The 13,928-nt window shown below is 40.7% G+C and overlaps 1 protein-coding gene across 13 annotated transcripts in view; it reads right to left on the bottom strand.

Annotated features, from left to right (window-relative positions):
- Window positions 1-13,928, bottom strand: part of RC3H1 (ring finger and CCCH-type domains 1) — a 61,618-nt gene that overhangs the window by 32,314 nt on the left and 15,376 nt on the right. For 10 of the 13 annotated variants that reach the window (XM_041420666.1, XM_041420670.1, XM_041420674.1 and 7 more), the window contains exons 1-2: window positions 12,490-12,645; window positions 6,565-6,930 (exon numbers count right to left, since the gene is read on the bottom strand). In XM_041420666.1, the coding sequence (XP_041276600.1) occupies window positions 6,565-6,795 (231 nt within the window). In that variant the 5' untranslated portion in view covers window positions 6,796-6,930; window positions 12,490-12,645. Of the gene's footprint in view, window positions 1-6,564; window positions 6,931-10,808; window positions 11,296-12,489; window positions 12,646-13,928 lie in introns of those variants that run through there. The other 3 variants (XM_041420669.1, XM_041420668.1, XM_041420667.1) reach the window with 3 other exon arrangements.

The raw sequence follows: 13,928 nt of genomic DNA, 5'->3' as shown, positions 1-13,928 counted from the left end.
GGCTTTGTGCTGGGTTTTTGTCAGGTGACATTTATTCTTCTTCCAGTCATTCACCAGAAATCAGGATTTTTCCAAAGGATTTGCACCACACTCCTCCAAGTTATAATTGTTATTCTACTTTCCTCTTAGAAAATTCTTAAAGCTTTAATCAAATTTGAGGGTGCAGTATGGCACCATACTAACACTTCTCAACATCACTGTTCAGCAGTCAACCCAATATGATAGTGCAGAGAACTGGAATTCCTCAGAAGACTAAACACAAGTATTTGCTGTCAAAGTCCAAATATATCTCAGACTTCTATTTCCAAATCAATCCCCACCCCAGTGGCAATAACAGCATGCTAATCTCACATAGCTGCTTACAGCGACCAACCCAGGCCTCCAATCTAAAAGCAAAAGCCTTTAATGCTTCAGTTAAATACAGATACAAACCTGCTTACCTTCATGTGTAATCCAGCCATGGCAAGAGCAGCATTATGATGGCAGCACCAAACAAAAGCAGCAAATATGTATCTAAAATGTATATACACACATGTATATGGCTGCCATCAATAATGTAAACAGCTTTTATAGCAATTTTAATAAAAAGCAACGCTTCAGCCATATAATCACACTTCTCCTTAGACAACTGGGTCGCCGCGCACGTAGAGCAAAATAAAAAGTTACTATCTTGCTTTTCCAGCAGGTAACAAAGAAAAGTCTCAAAATGCAACATCTCAGCTGGAATTAACATAGTATCATCCCAAAACAATAGAAACAAGATAGAGGCTGTGTCTGATCCAGGCTTCTATTCCTACTAAAGAGAAAAACCCAAGTACAATCACACCAACACAACAAGGTTAGCCTCGATACTTATCACTGATAGAAGTTAACTTACAATGTTCTGTGGGGTTTTGGTTTTAATTCTGGGCCAGCAGTTGGTTGGGGTATTTTGGTTTTTGGGTTTGAGGAGTTTTTGTGTCTGTAAGCAAGAATATTTTCAGCAAAAGGAGATTTTGCAACTCTGCATGTTAGAGTGGTCAGCTGTAAACAGCCACAACAACCTCATCTTGAGTGGTTTCTCGGGATTTAGGAAACTATTATTAACTCCTGCAATATTTGCCTGCACCTTAGCAGAATATTCCACACCTCCTTTTCAAAGGCACTGCCAGGGAAGTTACGTAGCAGAACTGGCTTACAGAGCAAATGACACATCTCAAGCGTATGTGTCCAGACACTGCACCATCTCTGCCCTATTTAGGGCAGTCACATTTTGTACAAACTCCTGTTGCTCCTGCAGGCATTCCATCTAGCACCTCTGACAGCCCAAACACAGCGACAGCGTCGCGCCCCCGGCAGACAAAGGGGGCTCGGAACAGACGTGGGACAGGAAGCCACGTTCAGCCCTGGATTTCGACCCTGAATTAAAGTGGGTTTAGCACACATTCAGAGCAGTGGTTTGGAATGCCAGACACAGCACAACTCCACCAGTGAGACACAAGGACTGTCTAGCAACGAACAGAAAGCTTCCCCTTCCCCCACGGAAAAGCTGGCAGAGAAAAACTTCCAGGAGCTAATCAAGCTATTCAAACACTATCTGCATATTGTTCCCATTCCTTCTCTTTTGGAGGGAAGCTCCAATGTAAAAATCTAAATGCTTTGTACAACTGTACTGTTTGCAAAATGAGCCTAAAAGAGATTAAACTTTTATCTGAAGCTGGAGTAAGTGTAGTACTAAAGAGTAAAACATGTTTTTTCTGTGGTTTGCAGGAGTGTTCAGGAGAAGAGAATTTAGTTCTCACGCAAACACACTTCATTCATGCAGTACACTTCACAATAAAATTTACAAGTAATTTTCCTTTTGCTGGTTGTATTATAGGCACTTCCAAGAGTTATTAAAATATTTTAGGGTTAGAATAATTGTAAGAATAGCATCTACCAAAAGAAAAATCATGAAGACATAATTCATGTAAGTGACAGGAAATGTGAATTTTGACTTTGGCTCCATCATGCAACGGCTAAGGAACAACTGAGAAATAATTCAACTCGAAAGCATTTTCACTTCCCCTTCCCAAAATATCCTTTTAATAGCATGCATGACCCTATGGTAACTGCTGTTTACAATGTCTCTCAGTGCCTCAGAATAGATACCCCACAGAGTGAGCTCATTATTTTCACACTCAGTCCATATTCCGTTCTCTCAGACATCACACCCTTATGACAGTTTCCACTGCAAATATATTCACATCATGCAATCAACACCTCCCAAAGGGGATGAGAGCAAGACAGGAAAAATGATCTCAGCTCTTTAATTGCTTTAAATCTGTGATGGTTTTGCATGTATCTGCTTTGGCAATGACTGCAAGTATCCTGACAGTGGAATGTTACCCATCAGCATGGCTTGTGGCTGTGGGAAGAGACAGGTTATGACAGCATAAGGAAGGGGACCGGAAAAGAATGCTAAAGTATCATCTCATACCAGGCAGTGATTTTGAATTGGTGATTTAAGTGTAATTTGATGAAGAAAGTCAGCTTGAGTTGTCAGTAATTACCATTAGACATCTAATTGCACAGAATGAGAACATGTTAAACAGACCAAACTCCTTTTTGTATTGTTTGAAAACTGTTTCTAGCAACAATTCCCTCCCCCTTCCTGCAAATGAATGATTTGTTTCCCGGCAAGAGAAACCAAACAAAACCCAAAGCCTACTGTCTTTAGTTCCTCAAAAGTTTAAATTAAAGACAACTTTTTCACAGATAATTCCTCTTTTGTGGCACTTTATTTCATCAGAAGTTAAAATAAAAAATTATCACACGTGCCTCTAACAGCTCTGCACTTTCAACCTTCCCCTTTTGAAAGGGTTGTAAGTTAAGATCACCCAATCTCTCATTATGTACAATTCCAGTGTCTAGAATTGTGTTTATCATGTCCAGCAGGAGATTATTCCAAAATTAAAGCACCACAGGCATTTCTGCCACTCTACATCACCTGTTTGGAATGTGCATGCTGCTGTTTCATGGTTAAAAGAAACATGAGGGAAGAGCTTAGATGACAGAGTCATGATTAGGTACCTTCAAAACACTAGCCAGGTGACTGCTTAAAATAGTTACATATAGTGAGTAGTATGTGGATGCTTGAATAGCTAAAATTCAAAACTTTATTCTCACAGAAACAAACTTAAGTGACTCCTTTACCCAGGAAGTCTACGAAGCAAGGTATGCTATGAATGCCTTGCTAATTAGTGTCCAAGACCATTCTGTCTCCCTTCCCTCATAGCTCCTGCTTAGGTACTCAGCTATGTCCAGCTTTCAGAGGAACAGTAATTCTCATCGTCCCCTTATGATCCCTCTGCTCCCCTCATTTTATGCAGCAAAACTTATCTAGACATGGTGTGAACTACCTAACCAGAGAGGCTGTGGGTAGGATATCCCATCCCTGCAAGTGTCCAAGGCCAGGCTGGATAGGGCTTGGAGCAAGCTGGTCTAGTGGAAGGTGTCCCTGCCCACAACACAGGGCTGGGATGAGATAGCTCCTAAGGGCCCTCCCAACCCAAGCCATTCTGTGATTCTGCTCTATTCTGTAACCACTGCCTTCCAGCACAGCTCTGTAACCAGTGTTGATGTGAACCATATTACAGGGGAGCAGGTAGAAGATCTGAATCTGCAACAGCTAATTTTCACATGAAGGGTGGCTACAAAACCTGGGCAATGGGTTTCATTTAGAAAGGGGTGGAGAGAGGGAAAACTGAGAAAGAGTCTAATTCAAGTAAGAAATCAATTATTTTAGTTGAGTTAGAGTGACAAATTCTATCCAGAGAGAGAATGACACCATCAGAGACATGTTAATGCTTTCCTGGGTGGCTGTGTGACAAACCCAGTATGTTTTCCCCAGAAGTACAATCCTGCTTATTTCACTCGCTGTACTTGTGCAAAAGCCAAAGTGACTTGCCCTGGAATCCTGTCACTGCTGCCAGTCACAGCAGAATAGATTTGTTTCTTTAAACTGCCTGCTCTCCTCCTCCACCTCCAGCAAAAAAGCAGTTAACAAGTATAAATGTGTGAATTCCTCAGAAGTCACTCCAAAGGGAAAAGAACAAACTGTTCTTCCCCCTCGCAGATAAAAGCTTTAGTTGGGCTTTACTGTATTTCCTTCCAAAATGAAACCTGCTTTTTTGGAATTTAGCATTTACAAATGAAATATTACAGGTATCTGTGGACTCAGGTTAAGGTGTACAGAGGTTATTTTGGAGATTAAGGGACACTAATGACACATACATGCTCCTGAAACTAAACCCCAAAGTACAAAAACAAATGGAAGTGGTTTCAACTGAAGCTGACACTATTCATGCTTTGAAAGCTGGATTGCTGATCACAGACTATGTTTGCTGAAATAGCAGAAGAGTGCACTCCTTTAGTGGGACAGTTCAAAATCACTAGTTTCTCTAAACTACCTTTTTTTTTTTACATTTATCCTCAAGCAAGCCTTTTTCTGTAAAAAGATTTTTTCAAATGGCAGTCGTTTCCCCGTCCTTCAAAGGAAAGTAGTTGTATTCATTTCCTAGTAGTCCAGTGTCTGGCAAACACTGCAACAGCTGCCAGGATGGAAAGGGAAGAAAAAGGAGAACAAGTTATACTGAACACTGATTTCATTCATGTGTTCATCTGAAATCAGGAACTGGCAGGGAAGGTGGTTCAAATGCCTCCTAAGGGGAAAGTTTGTCAGTAACAAATACCCAGCTAGGATCCATGGTTAGTGTTACAGGTAACAGACTGCTGGGAGCAGCTAACAATCAGAAATGAGTGGCAAAGAACAGGGGTGGGAATAATGTATCTTTTGGTGGCATTTTCAGCTTTAAGGTCTTGATGAAACAAGGTCCTATGAACCTTCATCACACAAAATTTTCAGATAAAAAGGGAGCACAAAATGATGTCATTAGTGCAAAGTCAGAACCTAAAGTCCAGGGTGCACTCAAGACAACACTAGACTATAAAACCCTTCTTCATACCTCACACACATGGATAAAATGTGGGTAACTCTGTTTGGCTAACTAGTAAAACCAGAAAAAAAGTCTCAGTTACCTATACAGAGCAGAGAGGATTTGCATCCCGTTCCACAGAATCTTGTTTTTATAAAAATTTAAATTCTGTCAGAGGTCAAATTGAGGCTATCATACAGCTTCTCATAAAGCTTAACAAAAGCACACAAAACAACCAAAAAATACCAGGGGAAGACATTTATCACAAATGTGGACATTCAGATCCAACTGGAAATATTCAAAAAACTTGAAGAGAGAAAGAGAAATGTAACTTTTTTTAATGACATCAGCCATAGATTTCATATTGCTTGGAAGCTCTTCAAAAATGGCAGCGTATCACAGAAATGGGAGTGCACAATCTCACTGCTTCCTCCTGCAGAGCAGGATGAGTCACTTAGCACAGCCAGAAACACCATTTGATTTTGAGCTTCTGAAATAATCTCTATGCCATACACCATGAAAGAAAAACAACAAATTAGCCATATTACTTGATAAACTAAGAAGCAGCAAAAGCACACCTGGACCTGTAAGTCACAGTACCTAATAAAAGGCAACATAAGAGCATCTCTCTTTCTTCCACACCTTTTACAGCTCTTCCACAATTCTTTTTTCCCAAACTACAAATCTCATTAATTTTCTGCTGTGTTTAATTTCACTTATCCCAGACATTGGAGCAGTACAAAATAAAGCAGTAACCCCTTTATGGGAACTGATCCCATCGACATTTTCATTCTTCACCCGTAAGTTAGACAGGATTATCCCTGCCCTCCTAAGACCACAATCCTGTCCAGAAGCCTTGGAAGGTGTGGGTCACAGGGAGCTACCTGAGACCTAACATCAATAAGCTTTTGCCAGCTTAGTCTGTGCTGCAACTGGACAGGGTGATCCTGCTTTCCACACATCCCTGCCCTGTGTTGGGGCTGTTGTCAGTCCCAGTGTCACTCATCCCCATCATATCACCACGTCAACTGACATCACCAGTACCCATTCCAGCAAAAAAGGGAGTCTCAAGCAGGCTTCCCCCCCTCACCAATATGGATTTAGAGTAAAATGTCATCTCAGAAAGTTGTATTCCCATGGTTTCAAATAAGGCTGTAAAAAGGCTGCTACCAGAGATCTATCCCACATCCTTTACACACCCCTCCTGCATTAGGGACAACCAAACACAGGTTGCACAGGGTGAATATAGTAAAGCACATAGCCTACCACAGAAAAATGTCTTCCCACAAATAAGCTCACTGATCAAGCTCATCCTTTTGGCAGAGCATGCTAGGTACGAGCTGAGGAAGAAAGAAGGAAACACACCAAACCTGTTCTGGTGACAGCCCACGGAACTAGATGTAACAAAAGTCATGGTCAGCAGCAGAACAGAGATTTAAACTGTTGATCCAGGCACCTTTACTATTTCTTGCAGACATCTACAAGAGGTAGACGCCTTCTCTTCACATCATTAAGACAATATCATATTCTTTATTATTCCTGACTTGTCCTCCCAAAAGAAGGAAAATACTGAAACAGATTAAAAAAATAAAAAAAAAAGCAGGGATACCTGAGCACCCACAAGTTGCAGCAAGGCTGAGTTCACAGGAAGGAGTTCAATGTCTGTGTTGATAGTGGTCTGGTCAAAGGGACATGCCTTACGGTGGAGCTTGTTGAGGCACATCTTGCAGACAGTGTGGCCACAGCCCAAGCTGATGGGCTTCCGGATCGTTTCGTCGAAAGTCTGTGTGCAAATCGGGCAGGAGAGAAAATCCGTCCATTGTGGAGCTTGTACAGGCATTGCTTCAGGAGTTAATTGACAAGACAAAAACCTAAAGCACAGATTCCACTGGAATCAAAATTTTGCAAAAAAGTCTGTTTGGTTTTAAATATCTTCTGTAAGTACAGACAGTCTGCACATAGTGTGAAACATAACCTAGAAGAAAACAGAAACACAGAGTTAGCATTCTGTACCAGAACAGGCACGTGAGCTCCTTTGTGCTAGGGAAGTACCACTCCTCGAGGTGTAGCTGAATTAACTCAGGACTGAGTCACGACTTGCTTTAATTCCAGCTAGTCTCTGGCTCTGGAAAAGCCAGTGTAAACCATTTCTGTGGTTACACAGTTTAAAATAAATCATGGAAGATAACTATCACATTGACGTTGTAAGACTAATTAGCTTTTCATTTTTATGTTCTCTCTTCATAAATGAGCAAATTGACATCAATAAAATGTGAATAAAAAAGACAATTCCACTAATCCACTTTTGTACAATATCTACTGTACAAAATAATTGAATATTTAAATAATTTTGCTTAGAGAAGGCTTCATCCAAAGCCTCTATCACAAGCAACCTTTCTTTAGAGTCCAGTGGGCTCTGGACTGGCACCCAGTGAGTGCCAAAGCCTCGAGGGGGACAGGATGAACCTCAGGGCCAGTCAGACACTGTGCAGGGCAGCTCTCACACCTCACTCGGTGATACTGTGGGCTGCTACTCCAGCACCTTCGCACAACCTCCCATGTACTGAGCTCTGTGGCACCACACGGACACACCTCAGTTACCCTGGGTATCTGCATGCACTCCTGCTGGAATTCTGCACTGTTAACTTGCCTTCTGTCTGCCATCCAAGCACCTCCATCCTTCAAAAACTGGACCACCACTTGGAGTAGTCATTTAGGACTGGATGACTGACAACTGTTCCTTAAGTTTCCTTTTGTAACCCCAATTTATACCATTCACTGCCTGCCTAGAGATTATATTGATAGAGAAAGCAAAATCTTTACTCTGTTGAGAGACCACACTGAAAATACAATAGAAGAAAAGCTGGGAAGTATTTATTACTTGGTACTTTCAAATCAAAATACTAAGAAGATCAAATGTTCTCATTATAAGGGAATAGAAGACAGGATATCGCTTTGGGACAGGAAAAAAGCAGAACTCATAGGAGAGAAATGTACAAGAATAGATGGATCACGTGATATGAAAAAATAATTATCAAAAAAAATTGGTAATAAAATAATTTCTGACATCTGGCTTACTTTCACCAGCGGAATTTGAGAAAAAAAAGTGCAAGTAACTGATTCATAAACAATTTTTCTAAATCAAGGAGCAAAATGACAACAAAAACGCCACCCCACCACGCATACATATTAGTTTCTCTTTTCCACACACTACTGCCTTCAGTTTCCAACCAAGGACTGCACACTTGCCAGTGTCTGTTCTGACAGGAAGTTCTTCCATAAGCAAAACAGCAATGTTTTATCAAATCTTAAGCTTAAAAAATGCTTACAATTAAAACCTAAATTCTAAAGGCAAAGAGAGAAATTTTATATCAGGACATGTGCAATTCAGAGTCAAGACATTTTAAAACAGAAAAAAAATTCTAATGCTAAAATAAAGACTCTGAAAAGCCTCTGCCACTTTTTTTTCTGGAAAAAATAAAAAAGGTTTCTTTTTTTTCCCCAGAATTTAGTGCAATGCTGTTCACAGTTAACATTGCTTTGCCAAGGTAACCAATGAAGTGTTACTAGTTAAGCTTTTAGCTGAGTTTCATCAAACACCTAACCTTAGCTCTAAAGCTAATGAAAAGGAGTTGTACTATGATGATCCCTTTGAGTCACTTCCAACTCAGGATGCTTTATGATTCTAGGGAAAAAATAACTATTTCTCTCTTCAAAAGACAATATACAATGCCTCTGGTTTCCAGCCAATAAGGAATCAACAAAAAAAGTCAGTATTACCCAGGCAGAGTGGCACAAGGAAGAGGCACCACATGTGGTTCACGCTGCCACCAGCATTGCACAACAAGATGTCAAGGTTGTTCAGGGCTCCCCCTTCCAAAATACCTCTTTAATGGCAAATCAGCCATTTTCTTCCATTTTGTCAGCATAGGCTCAAATCATTCTCATTACTAATGTATCACCATAACCCAAATGAAATATTCTATACTTTTAAGTTACTGCACTGAGAGATGATATCCAAAACCATTCAGCAAATTTACTTCCAAGCCTTCCCCAGCTACCTGCCCTCTTATATACTGACTAAACTTTGGTAACAAGCATTCAAGCCAGAACTACCCTTTCTAAACCAAATCTGCAACAGAACTTACCCAGAAACTCCACAGAAATCCTTCTACAAAGAGCAGTACACAGCTTGGTAAATCTGCTGTATGTATGGCTGTACTATGAAATATCCTTTGGGAATCAAAATTTAAGAGTCATAGTTCTTCCTTTTGACCACACTGCTATTAGAGTATCTAGCAAAAATTTCCCAGACTCCTCTGCAATTCAGAAACAAACTGAGCAGTCTATTTAAAACAAATTATTAGCCAAGCATTCAGGAAAAGAAGTTTTCTACCAACTGAGGAGACTTAAAACCAGAAGCTAACATGAAGCTGTACCATCAAGTCTAGAAAGCAGATGTGAACATGGAGATGCCACTATCCCAAGCTGTGAACTGGAAGGAAGGAGTTGACTGCAACTTGAATGTTAGTTAACTAATTAAAAAAACCCCAATAAACAGAGCCATGTTGTTGTTACCTGTACCTCTGGCATAATGAAACAGGTCATATTTATTTACAAATTCAAGAGTTGAAAGAGAAGTTTGGGGAGTCTGGAGATGAAGGAACTAATTAGTGGCATCCATGATCCCCTGTCGAGACAGGTCTCCAAAGGCTGGGGAACAAGGGAAGCAAAGCTCATACATAAGCAGAGAGACTCTGCAGTGTCTGAGCTTGTGTCCTGGTGCCTAAATGCCAAAAGAAGGCCACTGACCATAGAACATACAGCTGTGAGAAACCTCAGAAAGTCACACATTTCAGCAAACTAGCTGCTGCAGATGGCTCAGTGGTGTGATGCAGCCAACCTTTTCCCCACAGAAAAGAACAGCTGTTGAACAATGAGCCCTGTGCTTCTAAAGAACCTCCACAGCAGATCAGCTCAAACCTGTGGAAATCCCTCTGATCCCACACAAGACAGGAATGGCACCACAGGGACTGAGCATTCACAAGCCACATGCACCAACCAAGTACTGCTGGTGCCACAGCTTGCCACAAACGTGGTCCTGTTTTAGCCCAGATCAACCTGTGCCCAAGGGAGCGGAGCCAAGCACTGAGATACACTGTAAATCTCTTCCAGGCACAAAGACTTAGAGACACGAAGCTGCTGAAGATACCTGTGCCTTGTATCAAGGTTTGTGACTCACCATGCCCTTAGAAATAACTGGAAAAAACCAGTCCTAACTTCAAAGAGCTACTTTGAACAGGAGACATTACAAATGGCAATAAAACAGTGGAAAGAAGACAGTTTCACTACCACTGTCTGCTATTGGAACCATCACCACTACAGAAAGAGAACGCTTTGAACATGTACAGTAGGAAAAGTATATTCACTTTTATAGTACAATGCTTTTAAAAAAATGTTTATCTTCAGCATTACACCAGAGGTAAGCAAATCATAACGAATGCAAAAAATTACAATAGACATAACTACTTAAATAGCCCACTTCCCCATAATATTACATTTTCAACCCACACTCAATTCACTAAGTCTTTCACACTCAATAGCTTCCAACACTGTAAAATGTATATTCATACACACTTCTTGGTGCATGATTAAAGAAAATAGACATGACACAATCAAAGAAAGCAAAAAACTAAAAAGTTAAAACTAAAAAATTACACCTTTATCTTCCATAAATTGGAAGACAAAAAGGTGTAATTAAGAATGAAGATGCCCCAAAGCAGAACTTGAATCCTACACTGAAACCTGAGACTGACTGAATTTGTTATTTCTGAGTTTGAAAATATAAAGTACCTGTATGCAAGTGTCATCCTCCTGTTTACCCCTGCATAAGCTTTTACCCACATCTAGAACCACCTGGAAAAATTTCTCCTCTCTTCTGGGCCTCCCAGCCCCCAAAAAAATCCTTGAAATTCCATCCTTCAACGCAGACTGGAAATGTCACACTGTAATCAGATCGGTGACCTGTCTCCTCTGGGACCCTGCCAGTGCTTTAGAGAAAGACAGGATTATTCCATAAACCACTGGAACAACCACTCCATCCTTACTCTGCTGGACTACAATGCAGAGGCTGACGCAGCCTCATGTCCGAGCTGTGTTGTGGCTGTGGCGACCAGAGTCTTCCGCACGTTCTCTGCAGATTCAACCCTTGACAAAAAGACGCTTGTGAAACGCAGAACAGTCTGTACCAACATGCACTGGCATCAAGTTTCACACACAATGACACACAGGAAAACTCCTCTGCTTTCAGTCTGAATTAAGTGCACTCTGAGGGAGTCCTTCGGTGCAGGTTCCAAGCACACCCCAAATTCTCTCACAAACATGTTATTTGGACCCAGCAGGCTCTTGCATGGACACATCACATGCTGTTTCATCACTACCAGCTGGCAGTGCTCTCTCCCAGCAGCAGTCCACACTAAGTCGTGTCACAGTTTAAGCAGATGACTCAGCATACCTACAGGGGCACCCTTGGCTCAGCTCCTGCCAATTCAGTAGATACAGCTCTTAAGAGCATTACTCCCTCCTGAGTTTTATGCATTCCCACAGCATTTCATTACCCAAACAGCATCATCACCTTGACCAGAATTCGGTTAAGCCGAAGCTGTTTCATTTTTGCTGAGTATTACTCTTGGCTAAACCAAGCGGAGCTTCCTGTCGCAGTTACCAGTGAACACAAGTAAAGCCTATTTAGTGCTAAGCTTAACACTACAGCAGCTCCTCAGAGCCAAAACAAACTCAGGCTTGCCAACTGAACTGCTCATGCAGATACAACTCTTGAGTAATCATTATTTATTCTAATAGAGAAAACACCATTTCATTAATTCTTTTAAAGACTCTTACTCCCTGATAATTACTTACACTTTTCTGAGAAAAAGTAACTTTTCTAAGAAAAAGTAACCACTTCTCTCTTCTGTGAGACTGGTTCTCTGGTACATTAACTACTTCAAAACCTCTGACACTTGGAAATTAAAAATAAATCAACAGCCTAAGTTAAATTAATAGACAACAGTAAAACAATTCCTAACTCATAAGGATTACCAGATACCCATAATACAAGTCTAGCCAGCAGCTGAACCTCCTCCATTCTTGTCTAGTGCCAAACAGACAAATTTTTGCCAGTGTTTCACAGAACCTTTTTGTTTTCTACTCCGGTGGGCTCATTGTAATAAACAATATTTCTGAGGACACTTAAGTAGCTTTCTTCTTCTCCCTAAGGAAATACTTTAAAAATCCTGAATATCATTTTAGGGAAAAACTAACCTGACAAACTGTGGGAAACCCTGACCAGCTAAAAGTAATGTGTTTTTCTTACAAGCACCCTGTACTGCCAACTTCACGGTTCACAGAAAAGGGTAAATCACACTAGCTATGTTTTCCACATCCAGTTCCACAGAAAAACCTCTGAAAAATTTTACAGAGAGGGGAAGTCCACACCTGACCAAAGAAGAGAAGGTAGAAGAAAAAAGCTTCTTACCTCTGCCTGGCAAGCTCCATGAACAACACATACCATAAGGCCAGTAGAGTATATGTACGTGCGACAGATTCGGGGTTTTTTTCCCCTTCCTGTTTGCTCTCCAAGTCCCCAGTAAACTCCGCTGGCAGCAAGGGCCCGACTTCCTCATTGCTGCTCCACGCATGCGCGCTGCCAGCACGCAGCCAGCACCGAGCGCTGCCCACAGCACGGAGCCGCAGCGAAGAAATCCCCACCCAACAGCACAACCTGCAAAGTCCCGACCTAACGCGGATTGCAGCCCTTCCTTCAAAGCCTTAGCTGGCTTTAGGGTAGTAAAGCGCTCAAAAAAAGAAGCAAAGATAAAATCATGAACATCATCAAAACTATGTCCCAAAGTAACCGAAGCTCACCTAATCAGATTCAAGATCTACTTTCTTTTCTCCTCAGTAATTTTTGACTGAAAACAAGGGGAGAAATTTATATAATTTCAGGCAAAAATCTCTTACTTGGTCGAGTCAGTTCAGTACTTTAGGAAAATGGGGTCAGTTAAGGACAAGATGTTATTTCTTATTTGAAGCTTCCCGCCTAGTAACAACACAAAGAAAACAAGAAAACCAAACCATCAACATCACAACTCTACCATAGGACCTCCCCAATAAGTTCTGAAAGCAATTTACAATGATTTAAGCTTCCCAACATCCTCATGTCTTCCTACAGAAAAAAACTGGTGAATGAAGTTATTTATATGGTGTTTAACAGGAAAAACATGGAATGAAACCTGATATATCATTTTCTTGACCCCTATTCTCACCCAACCACCATTAGGGTCATGAACATGAAAAGACAACACGTGTAGACAAAATTTAAATGTTCTTGCTCATGCCCTCCAAAATATAAAACCTGCATGTGAATAAAATAATAAATTTTCAGGGAAGATATACAGAACCAGCTGGTTGATATTATACATCCCTTACAACTTATTTAAAAGAGGAAATTATATATATACATATCTCTAAATAGCAAAATGGTTTTATGATCTACCATCTAGAAAATTTTTTGTACCAGTAGGTGATAAAGCCCAGGGAGTTAATAGCAGACAAAAGATCTACAACATATTCCTTTCACTTCAAATTACAAGTTCTTGCATTTCTCAATGAAAACTCTAACAGTAACACAATGATTAAACCAGCATTTAAAAAATCAAAAAAAGCCCCAAACAGATTAATAGAAGAAAGGCAGAAGGCACTTCAAAAATCCACAGTAGTTTTCAGGACAGGGACTTGGGCTCAATGGGTCAAATCCTCGAGAGCTCTCAACCCTGTGCCAAGGAGGCAAGCTAATAGTTTGCTTTTCCCAGAGAAGACACATGTTTGAAAAAAGCCATGGCAAAGATAAAGACAAGCTTTTAGAAGTCTTTGGATTCAATGGTACAGACAGATATATCCTCTCAGTGTCAGCTA

Source organism: Onychostruthus taczanowskii, unplaced genomic scaffold (assembly GCF_017590055.1).
Source record: "Onychostruthus taczanowskii isolate IOZ18803 unplaced genomic scaffold, ASM1759005v1 scaffold65, whole genome shotgun sequence".
Taxonomy (NCBI): Eukaryota; Metazoa; Chordata; class Aves; order Passeriformes; family Passeridae; genus Onychostruthus; species Onychostruthus taczanowskii.
Note: the sequence above shows the minus strand (reverse complement) of the source record. Positions and strands in the feature narration are given on the sequence as shown.